This window comes from Heterodontus francisci, unplaced genomic scaffold (assembly GCF_036365525.1).
Source record: "Heterodontus francisci isolate sHetFra1 unplaced genomic scaffold, sHetFra1.hap1 HAP1_SCAFFOLD_1252, whole genome shotgun sequence".
Taxonomy (NCBI): domain Eukaryota; kingdom Metazoa; phylum Chordata; class Chondrichthyes; order Heterodontiformes; family Heterodontidae; genus Heterodontus; species Heterodontus francisci.
In genome coordinates, this window is record NW_027141336.1 from 1 (window position 1) to 25,754 (window position 25,754).

The window sequence follows — 25,754 nt, forward strand, 5'->3', positions numbered from 1 at the left end:
GATCCCTGTGGTACCCAACTCATTACAGCCTGCCATCCCGGAGATGACCCGTTTATTCCTACTCTCTGTTTTCTGTCCTTTAACTAATCCTCAAAGCCTTGAGTCCTAATTTAGTGGAAAAAAGCTCTTGGATGGCACCTCATTGAATGCTTTTTGAAAATTCAAATACACTACATCCATTGGTACCCCTTATTCATCTTATCAGTTACTTCTTCAAAAATCTCAAACATATTTTCCAAACACAATTTTTGTTTCAGACGTTCCAACCGTAATGGTCTCTCCACTATATAGTAAACAGAAGCCGGGAATTGGGTGGAGTGATGCACTTTGTTGTGGGGCTGAAAGACAGGACCAGCTCTTTACCAACTCCCAATCATTCCCGGCTTTCCCCCACCTCCCCTTCACTCTGCTCCTGGATCTGTTTGGCTGTGTGTGTTTCACTGACAGTTGTGGAAGGCAGTCAGAACTGTTGGCTCTCTGTTATTTGGCTCTGATTGGCTGTGTGTGTTTGATTGACAGGGATCCACACAGTACAGGTGATGTATGGCTGTGAGCTGCGGGATGACGGGAGTACCAACGGGTTCCACCAGGAAGGCTGGGACGGGCGGGATTACATCAGCTTTGATAAGGATAACATGGTGTGGGTAACACCGGTAAGCTGGGGACTGATTACCAAGAACAAGTGGGACCAGGACAAGGCCAGGAATCAGCAGAGGAAGGGTTACCTGGAGGGGACCTGCATCGAATGGCTGAAGAAGTACCTGAAACTTGGAGAAAAGGAACTGAGACACGGTGAGTGAGTGGATGGGGGTGGGGGGAGGGGGGAGAGTCAGTGAATGAGGTGGGACTGAGAGTCAGTGAGTGAGGGGGGTCTGAGAGTTAGTTAGTGGGGGGGGGGACTGAGAGTCAGCGAGTGAGGGGGGACTGAGAGTCAGCGAGTGAGGGGGGACTGAGAGTCAGCGAGTAAGGTGGGACTGAGACTCAGCGAGTGAGGGGGGGACTGAGACTCAGCGAGTGAGGGGGGACTGAGAGTTGGTGAGTGAGGGGGGACTGAGAGTCGGTGAGCGAGGGAGGAGGGACTGAGAGTCGGTGAGTGAGGGGGAAGGGACTGAGTGTTGGTGAGTAAAGGGGGGACTGAGAGTCGGTGAGTCAGAAGAGGTGACTGAGAGTCGGTGAGTCAGAAGAGGTGACTGAGAGTCAGGGTGTCTAAACCCCAGTTTAAAGGGGTATGTACCTTTCCCTGGGGTCAGGGGTCTAATCCCCAATTTAAAGGGATATTTGCCATTCCCTGTCTCTCACACTGACCTGCCTCTGATCTGTTTTACTCTCAGTTGCTCCTCAAGTGTTTCTTTCCGCGGACAAGGCATCAGCTGCTAAACCGACACAACTCTGCTGCCTCGTCACAGGATTTTACCCTCGCGATATCGAAGTCACCCTCTTGAGAAATGGCGCACCGATTGCAGACACATGTTCCACTGGCATCCTACCCAACCACGATGGCACCTACCAGCTCAGGAGATGGGTTCAGATCGCACCTGAGAATGGTGCCAACTATTCCTGTCAGTATGAGCAAAGCGAAAAAGAAGGAATGGAGATCCTAGACTGGGGTAAGAGGAACAGTGACTGTTTAGAATCACCTCTCCTCATTCTGCCTTCCAAAATCAATCACCTAACACTTCTCTGCATTAAACTGCATTTGTCACATGTCTGCCCATTTCACCAGTCTGTCTATGTCCTCCTGAAATCTGTTCTAATCCTCTTCATTGGTTACTGCATTTCTGAGTTTTGTGTCATTGCACACCTTGAATTTATGCCCTTATACCCAAGTCCAGATTATTAATATATATCAAAAAGAGATGTGATCCTCATACCAATCCTTCACTTTCTACTTCCTTCCAGTCTGAAAAATAATCATTCACCATTCCTCTCTGATTTCTGTCCCTGATCCAATTCCATATCCACTCTGACACTGTCCCTCTAATCCCATTGGCTTCAATTTTACTAGTAAGTCTATTTTGTGGCACTTTATCAAATGCCTTCTGAAAGCCCATATACACAACATACAGCACACTACCCTCATCAACACTGTCCGTCTATTCATCAGAGAACTTGATCAAGTTTGACAAGTTTGCCTTTGACAATTCTGTGCTCGCTTTCAATTTATTAACCCATGTTTTTCAACCTGACATTAAGTTTGTCCCAGATTGTTACAACATTAACAAGAGAGGATCGAGGTAAGTGAAAGCAATCAATGGAGACTGTGATAAGAATTGTAATGGGAGTTGGCTACAGGCTTCCTGATAATACATTCTTCCACTGCATAGCTGTTAATTCAGAGATCAAAGAGACTTGTAGTAAATGAAGAGATGTTTTAATGGGAGACTTTAATTCCCATATAGATTGGGAAGAACAGAGTAGCTCAAGTCAGAAAGCTTGTGAATTTCTTGACTGCATTCAACATAGTTTTCTGGAACCAACAAACAGGCAGGCCACACTAGCTCTAGTAGTGAGCCAGACATAGTTAATCTAACGGTAAGGGAACATTTACTTAACTGCGAGCCTGACATGTTTGAAAAGGAAAAACATAATACTGTTATGAAGATCCTCGAATTTGGTAAGGCTAACTTTTAATAGGATGAGACAGAGACTGATGACCGCAAACTGAACAAAACTGTTATTGGGTAAAACTACAGATGAACAGTGGGAGGTGTTCAGAAAAGAATTTAGCTTAATACAGAAACGAGAAGGGCCGAGAGGTCTACTCGAGAAGAAGTGAAAGGTAACCTAAAACTAAAGGATAAAGCAAAGCATAGTATAGATCGAGGGGACTGGGAGAGAGCGAAAGAACATACAGTAAGAGCAGAAATATCAACAGACATTTATGAGGGTATCAAGATTAACACAAAGCTTTTACAATTATGTCAGAAGAAAAAGGCCCATGTGGCCCTTTAAAAATCATTGCGGTCATACTGCAAATGTGAATAAGGAAAGGGTAGGACTTTTAGAATAATACAATAAAAACAGACAATGTTGGAAATACTCAGCAGGTCAGGTAGCATCTGTACAGAGAGCAATAATGTTAACCTTTCAGATCAGTGACCTCCATTCTGACAAAGTGGTATTGACCTGAAACATTAACTCTGTTGCTCACGTCATAGATGCTGCCTGACCTGCTGAGTATTTCTAGAATGTTATGTTTTTATTTCAGATTTCCAGCATCTGCAGTGTTTTATTTTGTTGGAACTTCGTGTCATTGAATCATAGAACCCTACAGCACAGTAGGAGGCCATTTGGCCCATCGAGCCTATGCTGGCTCTTGGGATGAGTAGTCATTCTTAGTCCCATGTGTCTGCTTTTTGTCCCTAAATGTGTCAGCTCATCATCCTCAAATATCTGTACAACACCCTGTTTAAAATTGTTTCTGGAATCAGCTTCCACTTCTTTTCAGGTAGAACATTCCAGATCCCGACAGCTGAGTAAAATAAAATCCTCATTTCCCCTCTCTATCTTTTACCAATGATTTTAAATCTATAACCTCTGGTTATTGACCCACTCACCGGAGGGAATAACTTTCCTCTCTCTACCTTAGCAAAACTGCTCATCATCTTGAAAAAAATCTATTAGGTCACCTCTTAACCTTCTCTATTCCAAGGGGAACAGTCCTAACTTTTCCAACCTCTCCTCATAACTATAGTCTGTTATCTCTGTTAACATCCTGATAAACCTCCTCTGTGCCCTTTCTAAGGCCTTTACATCTTTTCGGAAGTGTGGTGCCCGGAATTGTCCACAATACTCCAACCGAGGCCTAACCAGTGATTTATAAAGTTCTAGCATGATCACTTTACTTTTATATTCTGTACCTCGATTTATAAATCCATGTAACCCATATACTTTTACAACCACCTTATCAACTTGCTGTGCCATCTTTAAGGATTTGTGCATATGGAAACCAAGGTCTCTTTATTCATCTACACTTTTCAAAATATCGTCTACATTCTTTCAACATTAGTCCTTCCAAAGTGCATCACTTCACACTTCCCTACATTGAACTTCACCTGCCACGTCTTTGTCCATTTCACCATCCTGTCACCCTGAAGCCTAGAATGATTGAATCACAGAATCGTTACCGTGCAGGAGAAGGCCATTTGGTCCATCTTGTCTACACTGGCTCTCTGAAAGAGCAATTTCCTCAGTTCCATTCAGCTGCCTTCTCCCTGTAACCCTGCACATTCTTCCTTTTCATATAACTGTCTAATTCCCTTTTGAATGCTTCAATTGAACCTGCCTCCACCACGTTCTCAGGCAGTGCATTCTAAACCATAACCACTCGCTGCATGAAACAGCTTTTCCTCATGTCACTTTTGCTTAACTTTACCAAATACTTGAAATCTGTGCCCTCTCATTCTCGATCCTTTCACGAGTGGGAACAGTTTCTCTCTCTCTACTCTGTTCAGACCCCTCATGATTTTGAATACCTCTATCAAATCACCTCTCAGCCTTCTCTTCTCCAAGGAAAACAGTCTTAACTTCTCCAATCTATCTTCATAACTGAACCATTCTCGTGAACCCTTTCTGTAATCTCTCCAATGCCTTCACATCTTTCCTAAAGTGCGGCCACCAGAACTGGATGCAATGCTCCAGCTGAGGCCAAACTAGTGTCTTATATAAATTCAACATAACTTCCTTGCTCTTGTACTCTATCCCCCTACTAATAAAGCACAGGATACTGTATGCTTTATTAACCTCTCTTTCAACCTGTCCTGCCACCTTCAATGACTTTTGCACATATACACATAGGTCCCTCTGCTCCTGCACCCCCTTCTGAATTGTACCCTTTATTCTATATTGTCTCTCCATGTTCGTCCTATCCTCATTACTCCATACTACTTTGCCAAAAGTTTTATCATTTGCAAACTTTATAATGCTGTTCCCTACACCTAAGCCTAAGCCATTTATAAAAGTTGCCAAGAGTAATGGACCCAAAACTGACCCTTGGGAAACAACACTGCCCCCCACTTCCCAATCTGAAAAACATCTACCAACATCCTTTGCTTCCAGTCACTGAGCCAGTTTCATATCCCCTTGGTTCCATGGGCTGACATCTCCTTAATAAGCCTCCTGTGCAGCATTTTACTGAACACCTTCCAAAAGTCCATATGTGCAACATCTATTGAACTATTTGTCAGTTCCAAAGACGGGTCACTGATCCGAAACATTAACTCTGCTTCTCTTTTCACAGATGCTGCCAGACCTACTGAGTGGTTCCAGCATTTCTTGTTTTTATATCTATTGAACTATGTTGATCAATCTTCTTCGTTACCTCATCAAAGAATTCAATCAAGTTGGTCAGACACAATTTGCCTTTAACAAACCCATGCTGGCTCTTCTTGATTAACCCATGCCTTTCCAATTGAAAGTTAATTTTGTCCTTGATACTGGATTTGAATAACTTCCCCACTACCAATTATCAGCTGACTGGCCTGTGATTTCCTGGTTTATCCCTCTCCCCTTTCTTTAATAGTGGTATAACATTAGCAACCCTCCAGTTCTCCAATAGCGCTCCTATATCCAATGAAGATTGAAAGATTACATAGGATAAATAGTAGAGAAACTGGCCATTCGGCCCAACCAGTCCATGTTGGTGTTTATGCACCACTCAAGCCTCCTCCCATCTTTCCTCATTTAAAGGGCGGCACAGTGGCGCAGTGGTTAGCACCGCAGCCTCACAGCTCCAGCGGCCCGGGTTCAATTCTGGGTACTGCCTCTGTGGAGTTTGCAAGTTCTCCCTGTGTCTGCGTGGGTTTCCTCCGGGTGCTCCGGTTTCCTCCCACATGCCAAAGACTTGCAGGTTGACAGGTGAATTGGCCATTAGCAATTGCTCCTAGTATAGGGAGGGAAATATAGGGACAGGTGGGGATGTGGTAGGAAAATGGAATTAGTGTTGGATTAGTATAAATGAGTGGTTGATGGTCAGCACAGACTCGGTGGGCCGAAGGGCCTGTTTCAGTGCTGTATCTCTAAACTAAAAAAAATCTATCATCGTAACTCTGTATTCCCTTCTCCCTCATATGCTTGTCTAGTTTCTCCTTAAATAGATCGATACTATTTGCTTCAATCACTCCCTGTGATAGCGAATTCTGTGTTCACATGGTAGCTATCTGTTATTGATCTCCTCCTGTTATGGTCTTCCCAACAAGTGGAAAATTTCTCTCTCTATCCACTCTGTGAAATCCTGTCAAATTTTAAAGACCTCTTTTCAGTCACAATTCATCCTTGTTTTTAAAGAGAAAAGAGACCCAGCTGTTCATCCTTTCCTGATATGTATACCCATGTATTTCCTGTATTGTCCTTGTAAATCTTCTTTCACTCTCTTGAGTGCTTCTATCTCTTTTTTTATAATATGGCAACTGGGACGTCGCGCGGTTTGATACAGGTTTAACATAATTTCAGTACTTTTCAATTCTATTCCTCTGGAAAGAAAGCCTTGCTAACCTGTAGTGATTGGTGTATTTGTACATTCCTGTACTTTTCATAATCTTCCTGGTTATTAACTGAATCTTGCTAGTGACATCTGTCATAGCCTCCTTTTTTCTCTGCTTTAGTTTAACTTTTACTTCCTTTGTCATCCAGGGCACATTAGCTTTGGATGCTCTGCCCTTTCCCCTTCAAAGGAACATATCTAGTTTATATGTTTCTGTCTGAACTATCTCTTCCCGAATGTTCTCCATTGCTCTGTTACTGCTTTACTTTTTCCAGGCTTCAATCTTCATAGGAATGGGAAAGGATAATATACCTGACATTGCAGGGAAACAAATAATGAACCAATGACAATGTAAGCTGGAAAATAGTATTTAGAAAAATGACTGTAGAGACTGAGAAATGCCCAGGACCTGTTGGTTTCACCCCTGGGTTTTAAAGAAAGTAGGTGAGGAAATTGTAGATAATTTCGCCATAATCTTCCAAAGCTCCCTCGATGCAGGAATTATTCCTATCGATTGGAAAATTGTATACATAACTTCATTATTAAAGAAAGGTGAGAGAGAAACCAAGAAATTATAAATCTGTTAGTCTAACATCTGTTGTGGGGAAGGTTATGGAATCTATCATTAAGACAGAGTGACTGAGTACTTAGAGAAATTTGAGCTGATTGAAGAGAGCCAATGTGGATTTGTAAGGGGGAGGTCATGTCTAATGAAACAAATTGAATTTTTTTGAGGAAGTAACTAAAGTAGTGGATAGGGGAATGTCTATGGATATAGTTTATGTGGACTTGCTGAAGACTTTCGATAAGGTTCCACATAAGAGATTTCTTAAAGCTCTTGGAATTGAAAGCATATTATTGAGCTGATTAGGAAATTGATTTGGCAGTAGACAGACTGTAGGGATAATGGGTATGTATGAATTGGAAGGAAATGACCAGTGTTATCTCACGGGGATCTGTGCTGGGGCCTCAACCATTCAGTATTTAAAGTCTTAAAAAGCACAATAGAGCGACACATATCCAAGTTTACTGATGACACCAGGTTCAGTGGCATAGCAAGCAGAGTAGACAGGAGCATAAAATTACAAGAGACATTGATTGTTTGGGTGGGCAAAATTGTGGCAGATGTATTTCCGTGCAGGCAAACGTGAAGTCATCCATTTTGGATGAAATAAGGGTAGATCAGCGTATTTTCTAAATGGTGGAAAGCCTTGTCTCGGACCAGACCTGGAGAACTGTGTACAGTTCTGGGCACCTCATCTTTAGAAAGGTATAAATATACTGGCCTTGGAAGGAGTGCAGCACAGATTCAACAGAATGTTACTTGGCTACAAAGGTTTAATTATGAGGAGAGATTACACAGACTAGGCTTGTGTTCCCTGGGATAGAGAAGGTTAAAGGACGATTGAGGTTTTCAGGATTTTGGAAGGAATTGAGGGTAAGGTAGATGGAAAGAAACTTTTCTGCTGGTGGTGGAGTCTCGGACAAAGGGGATATAACATTGAAATCAGACCCAGACCATTCAGGAGAGAAGTTAGGAAGCGTTTCTTCAAACAGATGGTGGGAGAAGTGTGTAACTCTGTTCCATAAAAAGCAGTAAATGCTAGCTCAATTAAATTCAGATCTGAGGTCAATAGATTTTTTTGCTAGCTAATCTATTGAGGTATATGGAGTTAGGACACAGATCACCCTCAATATCACTGAATGGCAGAACAGGCTCTAAGGATTGAATGGTCTACTCCTATTCCTGTTGTCTCAACATTCTCGCACCACTGAAGTCAGGCTAACAGTAGTTGCCCAGGTGTGTGTGTGTGTGTGTGTGTGTGTGTGTGTGTGTGTGTGTGTGTGTGTGTGTGTGTGTGTGTGTGTGTGTGTGTGTGTGTGTGTGTAACATTTGACATTTGCACCTCTCCAGTCCTCTGGCACCATCCCACTACCGAAGGAGGATTGCAAGATTGTGACCACAGCCTCCGATATCTCCACCTTTAATTCCCTCAGTAATCTCAGTGACTTTTCTACTTTCAGCATTGCCAACCTTTTAACTACCTCCTCTTTATCAATTTTTATTCTATTCAGTTTCTCTACTACCTCTTCCTCTACTGTGAAATTAGCAGCACCCTCTTTAGTGATGTTTATCAAACCAATCGACTGCTTTTCAACTCACTGAAATTAGCCCTCCTCCAGTTGAGTAATTTCATGTTCAATTGTTCCATGTCATTTTCCATAACTACTGTAAACCTGATGATATTGTGATCACTGTTTCCCAAATGCACCCCAATTAAAACATGCTCCACTTGCCCTACTTCATTCCCCAGAACTAGATCCAACACTGCCTCCTTCCACATTGAACTGGAAACACAATGATCAATAAAGTTCTCTTGTATACATTTCAGGAATTCCTTTCTGACCTTTGCCTTTACATTGTTACTATCCCAGTCTATATTAGGATGATTGAACTCCCCCATTATCACCATTCTAAAGTTCTTACATCTTTCTGCAATCTACCTGCAGATTTGCTTCTCGACCTCCTTCCCTATATTTGGGGTGACCAATAGTTTACACCCAGCAATGAAATAGCTCCTCTATTGTTCCTTAACTCTACCCAAATAGATTCTGACATTGAATCCTCCAGCATGTCACCCCTTTCCAGTGCTGTAACAGTATCTTTGATCAATATGGCACCCCCTCTTTCCTTTCCCTAGAAACTCCCTACCTCCCATCACTATGCTGCAACAAGCCTATTCTGAGATTGATGTGGGAATTAATCACTTGTTTGGGTGACTGGAAGTGTCTTTGGAATGATGTGGAATTCCAATGTCTGCATTTATTTATCTCCTTTAATGTAGATAAACATCCCAAAGTGCTTCACAGGAGTGTAATCCAAGTCATGCTGAACCTTTCTAACCTACAACATGCTCTGCTCAGAGACTGCCCATTACATCACAGACTTGAATCTCATTCAAACTCAGGCCCCGCTTTGGTACACTTGCTTCTGAATGAGCAGCGATTGTGGTTATTCATTGATCTCCTCCTCATTTCCCCCCTCCCCCCCCCCCACAGCCAGGATGCTCCCAGTGACTGTAGGATCTTCAGAGGGAACAAATATCAGACTGATTGTTGGAATTGTTGTTGCTGCCATCGCTCTGATTGCTGTTGTCATCGGTGCAGTTGCGTTGAAAAGGAGAGGTAGGAAGTGAGGGCAGGGTCTGTCACTCTCTGGTATCAGCAGTTTTAAAATGTTAAAGCACAAATATCAAAGCATTAGAGACTTTCCTACACATGTGGGAAATGCACACACAGTCCAGTGATGTACAGAGCGTGAGGGGGCTGAGGAACAGGAAGTGAGAGGACCGAGGGCCCATATGGGGAGCTGGGACTGAGGGACTCTTACACGGAGTGAGGGGACTGGGGGTCCCGTACATGGAGTGAGGGGACTGGGGGCCTGTACAGGGAGTGAGGTGACTGAGGGCCTGTACAGGGAGTGAGGGGACTGGGGGCCTGTACAGGGAGTGAGGTGACTGAGGGCCCATATCGGGAGTCAGGGGACTGAGGTCCCGTACAGGGAGTGAGGTGACTGAGGGCCTATATGGGGAGTCAGGGGACTGAGGGACCCTTACATGGAGTGAGGTGACTGAGGTCCCGTACAGGGAGTGAGAGGACTGAGGTCCCGTACAGGGAGTGAGGGGACTGAGATCCCGTACAGGGAGTGAGGTGACTGAGGTCCCGTACAGGGTGTGAGGTGACTGAGGGCCCATATAGGGAGTCAGGGGACTGAGGTCCCCTACAGGGAGTGAGGGGACTGAGATCCCGTACAGGGGGTGAGGGGACTGAGGTCCCGTACAGGGTGTGAGGTGACTGAGGGCCCATATGGGGAGTCAGGGGACTGAGGTCCCCTACAGGGAGTGAGGGGACTGGGGGGCCTGTACAGGGGATGAAGGGACTGGGCTGAATGCAGAGTAAAGGGTTGAGTGAGGAGCAGAGTCTCCTGTAAGCGAGCTCAGGTTAAGCTGGTCATTCCCCCCATGACTACAGTAAGTTTGTGTGGGTGAGGGGTGGGTGGGGGAGCTTTTGTTAACTGAAGTTCTGTTTCTGATCTTTGTAGGAGGAGAATATAAACACAGTTACAGCTCAGCAAATCGTAAGTGTGCAAATATTACAATAGTCTGGTTCAGTTGTTAGCTGCCTTGTCTTCGAGGCAGAACTTTCTGGCATGGACTCGATTGGCTGAACAGCCATTTCTGGTCTGTTAAGACAGTATAGCTCCATTACTTTGTCTCTGTGTGTGTTTACCTCTCTGTTTCTCTCTGTCTCTCTCTCTGTCTCTCTCTATCTCTGTCTCTGTCTCTGTCTCTGTCTCTGTCTCTGTCTCTCTCTCTGTCTCTCTCTCTGTCTCTATATGGAACATTCACCATGTTGTAAAGTGACTGTGTGACTGAAATCTTTCTTTTTCACAGCTGTAAGAGGAGTGGAATCATCCTCGAACTCATCAGCCCTGGCCTGAGGTATGAATCACTCACTGGAGTTTAACAGCAGCTAAACTAGCATCAAAGCAGTTTATAAACAGCAGTAACTGTGAGCTCAGGGTATCGGAAGGGACTTTACTGAGTTTCACCACTGGCTCGCAGTGTTTTTACTTGTTTACATAAATTTCTCACATAGTGCTGTATCTCTAAATAGAAATAAAAATAAATAAATAAAGTGTAAGTTGAGTTTCATGAGCCAGTCTGTAAGAGACACAAGCTCCAATGGTAAAGTGACTAACTCTGATAGTAGTGGCCTACCATTGATCAACTCTGGTTTAATACACAGGAGTTCCATCAATATCAGCTGGTTTTGTGACAAGGAGCAGTTTTTTTAACCCACCATCAGTATCGAGCAGGCCCAGGTCTGGTCAGGTAGAGTGAAGCTGTCCTCCTCAATTTAACCTCGAGTCACCTCCTTTCATTCTCCTACTGCTCTTCACCATTCATTGCTGCTCTTCCCCATCACAAAGATATACTTGTATATTACAAACCACAGGGAGGCCATTCAGCCTCTCTGGCTCCTCCTTGCTCAGACTGCTATGATTCCTCACACTCCCCCATGTCTAACTGCTGTCCACGTCTCTATCCAGAGACCAGTCTAAGTACTGCTGACTTGTTCTGAACTTGTCTTGTTACTTTGTACCCCTGGTCCTGCACTGATGGTGTAACACGAACCTCCTGGGATTCTCTTGTTCTGTTAAATGTGCCTGACCTGCATCCAGTTCCCTTGAGCCAATGAATTAAACGTACAACTGTTTTGGACCAATGGGAGGTCAATATGTTGGGAAGGGAGCAGGTGATTCCAGGAGTGTGACTGGATTGTGCAGGTTAATATTCCAGGCAGCAAAGACATGAATCACACGGAGAACTGGAACTTTCTAAAGCTGGTCTGGTGAGCAACAAACTTCCGGATGCTGTCAGCTGCTTAGTGAGACACTGCAGCTGTTTAATATACAGGAGGATGGGATCTGTCACCTGGAGAGGGGGAGATAGTTGTGCTGTGTACGTGGGGACAGAGATTAGACTTCATTTTGGAGCCTGGGTCTTAGACTGATAGATTGTGCAGTGAGCCTGGTGATCCAGTGCTGGGACACTCGATCTTCACTGAGATATGGTGCTCCTGGAGAAGTTTCAGGGGATGGATTGTGGGTTCAGGCTGGTCAGTCTGGGTTCAGTCATATCACTGCACTCTTTACCTGTGACTGTAGGGAACCTGTCCCATGACACCTGGAACAGCTGCCAATGATGTGTTAAAGGGAGTGGGATTGGGGGGGAGGGGGGGAAGAAAGAGGTCAGAATTGGAGGTGCGTAGAGATCTCTGAGTTGGGGGGCTACAGAGGTTATGAAGATATGGAGGGATTTGACAATGAGGATGAGAACCTTAAAATCATTTGAGACATTACCGGACCAGGAACCTATGTAGGATAGAGAATGCAGGGGTGATGGTGAATGGGACTTGGTGTGAGTTAGGATTCGGGCAGCAGAGTTTTGGATGACCTGAAGTTTATGGAGGATGAAATATGAGAGGTTGGTCAGCAGTGTCTGGGGGTAATGAAGGTATTGATGAGAGTTTCAGCAGCAGATGAGCTGAGGCAGAGATGGAGTAGGTTAGTGTTACTGCGCTGGATCAAGAGGGGATCTTGGTGATGGAGAGGTTATGGTGTTGGAAGCTCAGCTCAGGAATAAATAGGACACTGAGGTTGTGAACAATCTGGTTCAGTCTGACAGTGACCAGGGAGAGGGATGGAGTAAGTGTCTAAGGAACAGAGTTTCCACATTGATCTTTCTGGGTTCCAACTCCTGTACTGGGTGTGAAGCCTCCATGTGATTCTGTCCATCTTTCATTTGCCAGGTTGATTCCGAATTGAAGATTACTCGAACTAGTGATTGGACTGGCTGTGTCACTGGGAGGATTCATTTAGAAACAATCTGGATGTTTTATCTTTATTTGGCTGTGTTTTATATAGTGAAACAATACATCTATCATTTATTGGAATTCTGAGTTTATTTTCTGCTTGGTAATTTGGTAGAAATCTCCAGTTGAATATTTTGGAGTTTAATATTGAGATGTTTCTAATTGCTGTTGTTGCTTGCATTCCTGCATCTGAGAAATGTTCATTTAAACCAGTAAAGGGAAGGGATCGACAGGCCGTGACCAATCACAGATCACTGAGCACAGGGAGGGATCGACAGGCCAGTGACCAATCACAGATCACTGAGCACAGGGAGGGATCGACAGGCCGTGACCAATCATAGATCACTGAGCACAGGGAGGGATCAACAGGCCGTGACCAATCACAGATCACTGAGCACAGGGAGGGATCGACAGGCCGTGACCAATCACAGATCACTGAGCACAGGGAGGGATCGACAGGCCGGTGACCAATCACAGATCACTGAGCACAGGGAGGGATCGACAGGCAGGTGACCAATCACAGATCACTGAGCACAGGGAGGGATCGACAGGCTGGTGACGAATCACTGAGCACAGGGAGGGATCGACAGGCCGGTGACCGGTCACAGATCACTGAACACAGGGAGGGATCGGTAGGCAGGCGACCAATCACAGATCACTGAGCACAGGGAGGGATCGACAGGCAGGCGACCAATCACAGATCACTGAGCACAGGGAGGGATCGACAGGCCACTGACCAATCACAGATCACTGAGCACAGGGAGGGATCGACAGGCCGTAACTAATCACAGATCACTGAACACAGGGAGGGATCGGTAGGCAGGCGACCAATCACAGATCACTGAGCACAGGGAGGGATCGACAGGCCACTGACCAATCACAAATCACTGAGCATAGGGAGGGATCGACAGGCCACTGACCAATCACAGATCACTGAGCACAGGGAGGGATCGACAGGCCACTGACCAATCACAGATCACTGACTATGTTTCTATCTCTTCCCTCTGGGAGGTTCGACGTTTTAATTCTCTGATCAGTTTAAGTTTCTGTTTTTTAACTGTCCGTCTTCATTGGTGCCTGAGGTTGGATCCTGTGTTTCCCGGGAATGTGGTTTATTAAATGAAATGAACAGCTTCACTTCCCTGAACCCAGTCTGTCACTGGCCTGTTGTATGAACCGAGGGTGGGGAATGTAAAATGTTTGGGATTGCACTCTGTACCACTCTACGTACTGGATTAAAGTTTACATTTGTACCTATTGAATAATAAAAACACTTGTTCCACAAACTGTATCTGTGTGTTCACTCTGTCCAGTCCCAGACCCTGACACAAAGAACCAGGATCACTAAGAATCATTTGATCAGGGTTGACTTTGAAACCATCACCCTGACCATCCCTTCCCCCTGCCCCATGACCAGTACAATACTAGACAGGGAATTCCCAGAGCAGCCAGTAATTCTCACTGGCCTTCACCATCCTACCTGGATGAAAGTTCCATGTCTATCCAGAGCTCAGTTATTGCTTTCCCATTACCCTCCTTCCCTCTCTGCTGCCTCTCAGGGAAATCTTGCCTGTCCCTCCTGCTCTACTATTTAGAGTAGGCCAGTGGACTGGTTACACTATGAACAGTTTGAGACAGTTCCCTGTGTCTTTGGACAGACCAGCCTTTCATTCCACCTCCATCACGAGCAGCTTAGCCCCACTACCACAGTCTGCCGTTTGCCTGTATTTGCATTGACCGGACAGTGTTCTCACTTACCCTGCCAACCAAAGACTGGACAATTACTGGCTCCCTGAGGAACTGACTGTCCACTGGCTCCTGGCACTGCCCCTGAACGGAGGGAATGTAGGTATAATATTCCTTGAAGGAACAGAAAGCCACAGCCAAGAGCTCTCTCCAACCCAGCAGTAAATTAGGAATGGCCTTTGGAGACGTCCCTGTTAACTACTGGCCCAATCCCTCTGTGGCAGCAGTGTGGGATGGCAGATACCAACCTGCTCCTGGTCTCTGACTCTCTCTCTCTCTCATGAAAAGGCCTCAGCAGATGCTGGTTGTGTTCCGACTCTGGCTCCCAATTCCAGGAAGCTTCCACAGGCTGAGCCGACAGGGAAGGTTGATAGGGAGTCCTGGGAGCAGGGATCAAGGCAGCTATAAACTGATGAATACAAGTCATTGGTTAAACCTTCGAGATGTGAACCCCTGCCACTTGGGGGAAGTGGCACTGAGACACATGTACCCTCCCTGGGAGAGGGTGCCCTCGCAATCTGGCTGTCCCTCAGCAGTTAGAGGGAGAGGTTGAAGGTGGCTCCACAGTGATGGTGGGGGAGACACTGATCTATAAAAAGTGAACAGAGACCTGCGACTGCCCTCACCAAGGTGGAAATCACCCACAACATCGACGATCCTCAGCATGGTTGAGTCCTCAGAGGGTGATGTCCCCAAATGAGCCAGTGCCAACTGGAGACCAATGTCCCAGGGCTGGGTTAGTGGCACCAGAGGGGATGGCAGATGCCTCGGGTGATGGACTCACCGACAGTAGCTGGTGCTGCCTGGGTGAACCAGCCTGACTCTGGCACCATAGACCCACAGAACAATTACAGCACAGAAGGAGGCCATTCAGCCCATTGTGTCTGTGCACAGACACCTCAGAGGCGCTGGTGCCCAAAGAGGACCATTTGTCTTCATCCTGGGAGGTCTCAATAGAAGCTGTTAACAAGGCTTCACCTGATGGTGTGGACTGGGATATCAGGGACAGGTTGGTGAGTGGCCATAAGCATCCTGTCCCACTCTGAACCATCAAGACAACAGGAGCCTCCCCATCCTGAGCCTGTCCTGTTCAGTCCCAAGGTGAACCCACAGCTGACATCAGTGGGAGATGACTGTATGGACTTGGCACTAACCAGTTTCAGTGTCATTAACCCCAAGCAATGGTGAAGTGGAGCTGGAGCTGGAGCAGGTTTGCTGCTTGATGCTGATGTGGGGACAGGATGTCTGGATGTGGAGGTCCAGCACAAGGGGAGACGGGGTCAATTTATATATTTAACAATAGAAATCAATGTCAGAATCCCGAAGGTGGAAGTGGTAGGGATGACAGACTCAGTGACCTTACTCTCCAAACTCTGACTCACACACTATAGACAGCCTCTGTGAGCTCTGCAATCTGACCAACCAGTCTCTTTCACTCCTTCAAATATTGATCCAATTTCCCTTTAAAAGATGCAAAGCTCTTTCCATCACCCACTCCCTGTTTGTAGGGCATTCCATGTTCCAAACAACTCAGAAGGAATGTCTCCTATCTTCTCTCCTCACTCAATGAGCATTTAAATTATTGCCCCCTCTTCAATGGCCCCTAAAACAGAGGAAATCGTATTTCCCGATTCACTTGATCAAAACCCTTCATCATTTGAAAATCCCTCAATGAAATCTCCTCTTGTCTCCTTTGTTCCAGTTGAAACAGTCTGAGCACAGATGGTTGGATGACATTGGAGGATCGGCCTGGAGATGAGGCACTGTAAGGGCACGGAATAAGCTTTCTCTTCTCGATTTTTAATTACAAGTATGCAGCAATAATACGTGTGTAAAAATAAATTACAGTATGCAAATGGTCATGCGAGGTGCAAAAGGATCTGTGTCAAATATAAAGCTAAACTGTTGATGCCTACAAAATGCAAAGCTCAGGACAGGTGCATCCTGTTATGAACTGATGAGAAATGAATGTGATATGATGTGAGAAGGGGGGTGGGGGAGGAGCTCTTTGAGCTGTTTCACAGTCGTCCTGGGAGCACATTTCTTTGTGGATATTAACTGTCCAGAAAATAGCTCAAACTGTATGGGAGCCAGATAAGACAAGTAACATTACCTGTAAGCACAGTACAATCCTCCTACAAACACCAACTGCACTTTCCTGTACAAGTAGCAGATGGAATTTACTACAGAGCAATGTGAGATGTTGCATTTTGGCAGAAGAAATAGGAAGAAGCAATAGAGACTTAACAACACAGTTTGAAGGAACAGAGGGACCAGGGTATTCATGTGCGTAGACCTTTGAAGGTGGCAGAACATGTTGAGAGAATAATTAGCAGAGCATGTGGGAACTTGTACTGCATAAATAGATAAATAATTGAATAGAAATTATGCTTTACCATTTTGAAGCTCTGGTTAGGCCACAACTAAAGTATTGCATCCAGTTCTGAACATCACACTTTAGGAAGGTTGTGAGAGTCTTTGAGAGGGTGCGGAGGAGATTTACCAGAATGGTTCCAGGGATGCAGGCTGGAATTGTACGTTGGGCTGGAGGCCCCACCCAATGGCCAAGAATTCGGGGGCGAGCCCGCCTCCATCCCACCTGGAAGCCATGCAGAGATTTTACGTGCCCCTGGCCGTTAATTGTCCTCGGGCAGGAGTTCAACCCCTCTGAGGCAGGAACTCCAACCTCCAGGAGCTGCCAATCAGCGGGCTGTCAGCTCTCAGTCCCAGCAGTGCCACCAGGAGCGGTGGCACGACTGGTACTGCACCCAGCGCGAGGTGCAGCATGGATGCTGGCCTTAGAATGAAGCTAAGTGTGCGGGGCCTCACCGGGGACAATCGGCCGGGCCCTGTCAAGGCAAGCGGAGTCAGTTGTGGGGGCGGAGGGGAGGAATGTGCTGCAGTGGTGGCTGCTAGGTTTTGCCGAGTGGCCTCTTAAGGTCTTGAGCTGCCCACATGCTGCTGGTAATGGACTAGCAGTGATGGGAGGAGGCCCTGAAGTGGCTGTTAATTGGCTACTTAAGGGCTTTAATTGGCCTGAGGCGGGTGGGCCGTTTCTTGCCGCCACCACCGCACGTGAAACTGCAGCGAGTGCTGGAAGGCGACGGGAACGGCACCCCCCCACCTCCCACTCAGTTTTACAACCTCCCTCCTCCACCTCCAGACCGCTCCTGCAGGGGGTGTAAAATTCCAGCTGCAGGATTTTAGTTACATGGTTAGGTTGGAGAAACTGGGGTTATTCTTCTTGGAGCAAAGGAAGTTGAGGGGAGATTTAACAGAGAGGTACACATTTATGTCAGATTTAGATAAGGTAGACAAAGAAAATCTGTTCCCATTGGCTGATGGTGCAAGGACGAGGGGACACAGATTTAAGGTTTTGGACAAAAGATGCAGGGGAAATATGAAGAAGAATTTTTATATGCAGCGAGTGGTAATGACCTGTAACTTACTGCCTACGAGGGTGATGGAAGCAGGGCCGATCAATGATTTCAAAAGGAAATTGGATCGACACTTGAGAGAAAGAAACTTTCCGGCCTACGGGGGTAGGGCGAGGGAATGGGACTGACTCTGTATAGGGAGCTGGCATGGACACAATGGGCCAAATGGCTTCAATCTGTGTTGTAATGACTCTATGACCTCCTGCAGGACCCTGGATGCACCTTCAGCTCGATGTTATCAGTTCATTGCCAACTCCTCCAGTTAACCAGTAACATGTGCTACTTATATTAGACAAGTTGATCAAATGGACAGAGGCTTTTCCTTACCATAATAATCGTGCTTTGGTTGAGGCTAAAATATCATTGATTGAGGTGATCTGCAGGTGGGGAGTGCACATACAGGTAGCTAGTGATCAAGGATCACATCTTACAGGAAACGTTTTTACTGAACGACAGAAATTGATGAGGATTAAATACAAATTGCCCATATGTCACCATCCTCAATGATCTGGAGTAGTGGAAAGAGAGAATAGGACTTCAAACAATGTTTAAAAAGTTCTGTGCAGATCACCCCTTTCAATGGGTGAGCATGTTACCAATGTATTTACTGGTGATGTGATCTAGACAGTGTCGTACTACATGAATTTACCCCTATCGGGTAATGACAGGATGTCTGATGTGTATGCCTGGACACCTACTGGTGCCCACAGCAGGTCCTTTGCTTTAAAGCAGTTGTACCACTGAGTGGTTGAACCAGATGATCCATTACATTGATCAGATGAATCAATTCGTAGCATGGAATTTGGGAGAATCCAAGAATCAGGTCTAAAAGTACTTTGACAAATAGGATCATCCATTTGAGTATCAAATTGGAGACTCTGTAATGGTCCTAAATTATGGTAAAAAGGACCATTTTGTTAGAACAAAAACGGCAGGACTATACCCTATCACTGATCAGGCCAGTCCTGCCATGTATATAGTTCAGTTTTTAAGTAAGAAATGTCTGAGTTATATCAAATAGTATCACATCAATCAGCTCAAAACTGTCAAGGAATAAATACTACACCTTGCCGGCAGGTGGAATGTGTTTCTTAGAGTATTAATTGTTCTAGGTCTGGTTACCTACCTTGAGAGGCTACCTACTACTACAGAGATCGTATGGAGAGTCATAGAGTCATATCCAGCACAGAAGGAGGCCATTCGGCCCATCAAGTCCATGCCAGTTCTCCACGGAGCTACCTAATGAGTCCTACTCCCCCACTCAATCTCCTGAAGATATATTTCCTTCAATTGGCCATCTAATTTCCTTTTGAAGTCATTGATTGCCTCCGATTCCACCACCCTTGTGGGCAGCGAGTTCGAGATCATTACCACCCGCTGTGTAACAAGTTCTTTCTCATATTCCCCCGCTTCTCTTGCCCAAAACCTTCAATCTGTGTCCCCTAGTCCTTGTACCATTAGTTAATCGGTACAGTTTGTCCTTGTCTAGAGTGAGACAGATAAAATGTGTCTGAATGTCACTATGCCACCAAGCTGTAATATAACTGATGTTTGTAGTCACTGTCATATAAACTAATGCTACCATGGAAAGGGGCACAGTAATGTTAGGCAATAATAAATGGTGCAAAGTAGGGTATAATGTCAGTCAGCACCCATGGAGAGGGATTTGGTCTATGATTATAATTTGTGCTCAGAGAATTGTAATCATTGTACTAATAATCATGATGTATGTTATTTGTGATGCTTAATGAAATGTTTGACAAAATATTCGAGTTTTAAATTGGCTGCATTAATTAAAAACTAATTGTCTAAATGTGAGGAGTTGGATAGGATTCCTTCTCTTCAAGGTGAAGAGTATACATGGGATAAACTTTCTCTTCTCCATTTTTAATAACAAGTATTTAACAAGATGTGTAAGAATAAATTGCAGTATGCAAATTGTCACATAAGGTGTGAAAGGATATGTAAATATTAGCTAAACTGTTGATGCCTTGAAATGCTGAGCTAAGGACAGATGCATCCTGTTGTGACCTAGTGTGAAAAAATAGAAAAGCAGATTATTTTTTAAAAGGTGTGAAACTTCCAAACATTGGTGTTCAGCAGTGCTTAGGTGTACTCATAGAAAGTTAACATGTAGGTACAGCAAGCAATTAGGAAGGCAAATGCAAGGGAATTGGAGTCCAGGAATAAGGAAATCTTGCCACAATTGCACAGGGCTTTGGTGAGACCACATCTGGAATGCTTTGTGCAGTTCCAATCACTATACTGAAGGAAAGATCTATTTGCATTGGAGGCTGTACTTTAAAGGTTCACTAGATTGGTTCCTAGGATGAGAGAATTGTCCTATGATAAGAGGCTGAGTAAATTGGGTTCATGTTCTCTGGAGTTTAGAAGAATGAGAGGTGATCTCATTGAAACATACAGCATTCTGGAGGTGCTGGATAGGGTAGATACTGAGAGATTGTTTCCACTGATCAGGGAATCTAGAATCCGGGGGCACAGTGTCAGGATACAGGACCGATCATTTAGGAATGAGATGAGGAGAAATTACTTCACTCCAAGCGTTGTGAATCTTTGGAATTCTCTACCCCAGAGGGTTGTGGATGCTCCATCGTTGAATATATTTAAGGCTGAGAGAGACAGGTCACTCAGGGAATCAAGGGATATGGGGAATGGGATGGAAAGTGGAATTGAGGCAGAAGATCAGCCATGATCAAATTGAAAAGTGGAGCAGGCTTGACGAACCGTATGGTCTACTGCTGCTCCTATTTCTTATATTCTTTTAAATGTCACGTAATGTGGAAAAAGTTGTTATTCCTGATGTTGAATAAGATTATCATGGATTAATTTATTCATATTTGTTTTACTGACTCATTTGCAGATATGTTGTAAAAATAGGATTCTAAGCACAGAAGAAATAGGAGGAGTCGATGATAAGGCCCATCGAGCCTTCCCCACCATTCACTATGATCATGGCTCATCTTCTGTCTCAACGGATCAATAGTATAGTAGTAATGTTACTGGACAACTAATCCAGAAGCTCAGACTAATACTCCATAGGCATGAGTTCAAATCCCTCAATTAAAGCGGGTGCAGTTTAAATTCAATAATTTCATAAATAAAATAAAATAAAAAGTATGTCTCAGAAATTGGAATCATCAAGTTACCAGATTGTCATAAAAACCCATCTGGTTCACTGCTGTCCTTACCTGGTCTGACCTACATGTGACTTCAGACTGACTGTAATTTGGTTGACTCTTAACTGCCCTCTGAAATGGCCTAGCAAGCCACTCAATTGTATCAAACCATGACAGAAAAGTCAAAGAATAAAAATAGACAGACCACCCGGCATTGACCTAGACAGCGAAAAAAACAAAGGCTCCACCCTGCCCAGTCAACCCTGCAAAGCTCTCGTCGCTAACATCTGGGGACTTGTGCCGAAATTGGGAGAGCTGCGCCACAGACCAGTCAAACAAGAGCCTGACATAGTCATACTCACAGAATCATACCTTACAGCCAATGTCCTAGACTCCTCCATCACCATCCCTGGGTATGTCCTGTCCCACCGACAGGACAGAACCACCATTGGTGGCAGCACAGTGGTATACAGTTGGGAGGTAGTTGTCCTGGAAGTCCTCAACATCGACTCCAGACCCCATGATGTCTCATGTCATCAGGTCAAAAATAAACAAGGAAACCTCCTGCTGAATACCACCGACAGCTCCCCCTCAGCTGTTGAATCACTCATCCATGATAAACATCACTTGGAAGAAGCACTGAGGGCAGCAAGGGTACAGAATGTACTCAGGGTAGGGGACTTCAATGTCCATCACCAACAGCAGTTTGGCAGCACCATTACTGACCAAGCTGCCCAAGTCCTGAAGGGCATATCTGCCAGACTGGGCCTGCAGCAGGTGATGAGAGAACCAACAAGAGGGAAAAACATACTTTACCTCACCAACTGCCCATGTCAGTCTTGGTAGGAGTGGCTACACATAGTTCTTGAGCAGATGAAGTCCCATCTTCACACTGAGGAGACCCTCCATCATGTTGCATGGCACTATCACCATGATAAATGGGATAGATTCAAAACAGGTGTGGCAGCTCAAAGCTGGGAATCCATGAGACACTGTGGGCCATCAGCAGCAGCAGAATTATATTCAACCACAATCTGTAACCTCATGGCCTTTCATATCCTCCACTCTACCATTAGCATCAAGCCAGAGGACCTATCCTGGTCCTATGAGGAGTGCAGGAGAGCATGCCAGGAGCAGCACCAGGCATACCTAAAAATGAGGTGCCAACCTGGTGAAGCTACAACACAGGACTACATGTATGATAAGCAGAAGAAACAGCATGGGATAGAGAGAGCTAATCGATCCCACAACCAACGAATCAGATCCAGGCTCTGCAGTCCTGTCACATCCAGTCAGGAATGGTGGAGAACAATTAAACAACTAACAGGAGGAGGAGGCTTCACAAACAACCCCATCCTCAATGATGGGGGAGCCCAGGATGTCAGTGCAAAAGACAAGTTTGAAATATTTTCAACCATCTCCAGCCATATGTGTGGAGTGCATGATCCATCTTGGCCTCCTACTGAGGACCCCAGCATCATAGATGCCAGTCTGCAGCCAGTTTCACTCCACATGATATCAAGATAGGTAGATAAGGTGGCGAGGAAGGTATATGAGATACTTGCATTTATTAGCCAAGGCATAGAATATAAGAGCAGGGAGGTTATGATGGAGCTGTTTCAAATGCTAGTTAGGCCACAGCTGGAGTATTGTGTACAGTTCTGGTCGCCACATTATAGGAAGGATGTGATTGCACTGCAGAGGGTGCAGAGGAAATTGCCTGGGCTGGAGCATTTCAGCTATGAAGAGAGACTGGATAGGCTAGGATTGTTTTCCTTAGAGCAGAGAAGGCTGACGGGAGATCTGACAGAGGAATACAAAATTATGAGGGGCATAGATTGGGTAGATAGGAAGAAACTTTTTCCCTTAGCAGAGGGGTCAATAACCAGGGGGCATAGATTTAAGGGGAGGAGGTTTAGAGGGGATTTGAGGAAAAAAAATTTCACCCAGCAGGTGGTTGGAATCTGGAACACACTGCCTGAAGGGGTGGTAGAGGCAGGAACCCTCACAACATTTAAGAAGTATTTAGATGTGCACTTGAAATGCCATAGCATACAAGGCTACGGGCCAAGTGCTGGAAAATGGGATTAGAATAGATAGGCTTGATGGCCGGCGCAGACCACAGTGGGCCAAAGGGCCTGTTTCTGTGCTGTATAACTCTATGACTCTGAGAAATAGCAGCGCACTGTGGATACAGCAAAGGCTATGGGCCCTGAAAACATCCAAGTTGTAGTACTGAAAATTCGTGCTCCAGAACTAGCTGCACCCCTCGCCAAGCAGTTCCAGTACAGCTACAACACTGGCATCTACTCGACAATGTGGAACATTGCCCAGGTGTGTCCTGTCCACATATAGCAGCCCAATTCAATCCAGACAATTACCGCCCCATCAGTCTACTCTAATCATCAGCAAAGTGAGAGAAGGTGTTGTCGACAGCGCTGTCAAGCGGCACTTACTCAGCAGCAACCTGCTAACCAATGCTCAGTTTGGGTTCCACCAGGGCACTCGGCTCCAGACCTCACTACAGCTTGGATCAAACTTGGACAAAAGAGATGAATTCAAGAAGTGAGGTGAGAGTGACTGCCCTTGACATCAAGGCAGCCTTTGACTGAGTATGACATCAAGGAGCACTCACAAAATTGGAAGTCAATGGGAATCGGGGGAAAACTCTCCACTGGTTGGAATCATACCCAGCACAAAGGGAAGATGGTTGTGGTTAGGAGGCCAATCATCTCTCCCAAGGATATTGCATATTCACTGAGGATGGCACAGTGTTCAGTACCGTGTGCCACTCCTCAGATACTGAAGCAGTCCATGCCCACCTGTAGCAAGATCTGGACAACATTTAACCTTCAGGCTTATGCTGATAAGTGGTAAGTAATATTCATGCCACACAATGCCAGGCAATGACCATCTCCAACAAGAGAGAATCTAACCATCTCCCTTTGACATTCAACAACATTACCGTCACTGAAATACCACGTTCAACATTTGGAGGAAGGCAGTGGGGTTTACCATTGACCAGAAAATTAGCTTAAGCAGCTATATACTGTACCGACAAGAGCAGGTCAGCATCTGGGAATTCTGATGTGAGTAATTCCCCAAATTCTGCTCAATATTTGGAAAGCTTAAGTCAGGTGTGTGATGAAATACTCTCCACTTGCCTGGATGAGTGCAGCTCCAACAACATTCAAGAAGCTCGACACCATCCAGGAAAAATCAACCTCTTGATCTGCACCCATCCACCACCAGTGCACAGTGTAGCAGTGTGTACCATCTACAAGATCCATTGCAACAACTTACCAAGCCTCCTTCAACAGCATTCTCCAAATCCTCAACCTTTACCACCTACAAGGACAAGGACAGCAGACATATGGGAACACCATCACCTGTAAATTCCCCTCCAAGTCACACATCATGCGACTTGAAAGTATATCACTGTTCTTTCACTGTCGCTGGGACAAAATCCTGGTTTCCCTCCCTAACAGCACTGTGGGTGTACCTACACCACACGGGCAGCAGCGGTTCAAGAAGGCAGCTCATTACTACCTTCTCATGGGCAATAAGGGATGGGAAATAAATGCTGTGGCCTTGCCAGTGACTGTCACACCTCATGAATGAATTTAAAAAAAAACAGATCCTTCAATGGCCTTCAACTGGAACTTTATAACTGGTGCTTACTGTACAATCTTAATGCAGTGTCTGTCTCTCTTGTTCTATTGCAGAAAACCAACTGATGAAGGATGATATGGGACCCAAACTTTACTCAGTCTTTACAGTGTGAAACATTACAAGCATATACCTCCTAACTTGACCACACAGTTTCAGTAAGTGTCACTTTATATGTGCTAAAATAAAACTCCAATTAATGCCCTTCACCTGCATATAAATAAACACAATTGATATACAATTAACAGATTCCCTTCTTTCTTTTTAAATAAATCTTAAGAGTTAATATGCACAAATAACATTTCAAAAGAAAATCAGAAACAATTTCCATATTCAGTACAGAGCGTTATATTGCCAGATGCTCCTCCTCGAGGACATGGAGAGTCAAAGAGAGAGAGAGAGAGATACAGCACCGAAACAGGCCCTTCGGCCCAAAGACCCCTAACAAGTTCTTTGTACAAGCATTTCTTTTTGTAAAACAATTCAGATTGTTGGTGACTTGCAGCTACCCATTTAATTTTAGAGATTTCATTTCTCTCCAACATTTGTTTTAAGCCAGTAAAGTCAATCCATATCCTTTTCTCACTCACATGTTTCATAGAGTGTACATTATCCCAAAAGGAACGATTATCTACATGGCATTCAATGGGTAGACTATCTCCCAGTATGTCCATTGTATAGAATCCTACTTAAAATGTTTGTCAAATAGAATCCCACTGCCTCACAAAAGCCAGTGTTTCTGCACTAAAGTACTTTTAATAGGCCTGCTTTATTTTCTTAGCCTCCCTAACTAAAGGACAACATTTCCCATTTTCACCCATTAGAAATAACATGAAACCAGCTGCA

General features: G+C 45.0%; 1 protein-coding gene across 8 annotated transcripts; it reads left to right on the forward strand.

Annotated features, from left to right (window-relative positions):
* Positions 1-487: 487 nt before the first annotated feature.
* On the forward strand, positions 488-25,153 carry LOC137362837 (major histocompatibility complex class I-related gene protein-like). Of its 8 annotated transcripts, none has more exons than XR_010972690.1 (7): positions 489-792; positions 1,332-1,607; positions 9,542-9,667; positions 10,584-10,619; positions 10,936-10,983; positions 16,368-16,475; positions 24,965-25,153. XR_010972690.1 is itself a non-coding variant. In XM_068027051.1 (6 exons), the coding sequence occupies exons 1-5, from the start codon at positions 540-542 to the stop codon at positions 10,980-10,982; spliced, it is 738 nt and encodes a 245-aa protein (XP_067883152.1). In that variant the 5' UTR covers positions 489-539; the 3' UTR covers position 10,983; positions 12,857-14,205. The 8 variants fall into 8 exon arrangements, 4 of the variants coding, with proteins under 4 accessions (XP_067883152.1, XP_067883154.1, XP_067883155.1 ...); XR_010972689.1 differs by having other exon boundaries at positions 16,368-16,430; XR_010972692.1 differs by lacking the exons at positions 9,542-9,667; positions 10,584-10,619 and adding an exon at positions 5,240-5,341 and having other exon boundaries at positions 488-792; positions 16,368-16,430.
* Positions 25,154-25,754: the final 601 nt, after the last annotated feature.

Bases quoted from the DNA above. Each gene is read 5' to 3' on its own strand.
- LOC137362837 (XM_068027051.1), top strand. From the start codon at position 540: ATGTATGGCTGTGAGCTGCGGGATGACGGGAGTACCAACGGGTTCCAC. The intron at 793-1,331 runs GTGAGTGAGTGG...TTTTACTCTCAG, and splicing joins AGAAAAGGAACTGAGACACG to TTGCTCCTCAAGTGTTTCTT. The intron at 10,620-10,935 runs GTAAGTGTGCAA...TCTTTTTCACAG, and splicing joins CAGTTACAGCTCAGCAAATC to CTGTAAGAGGAGTGGAATCA.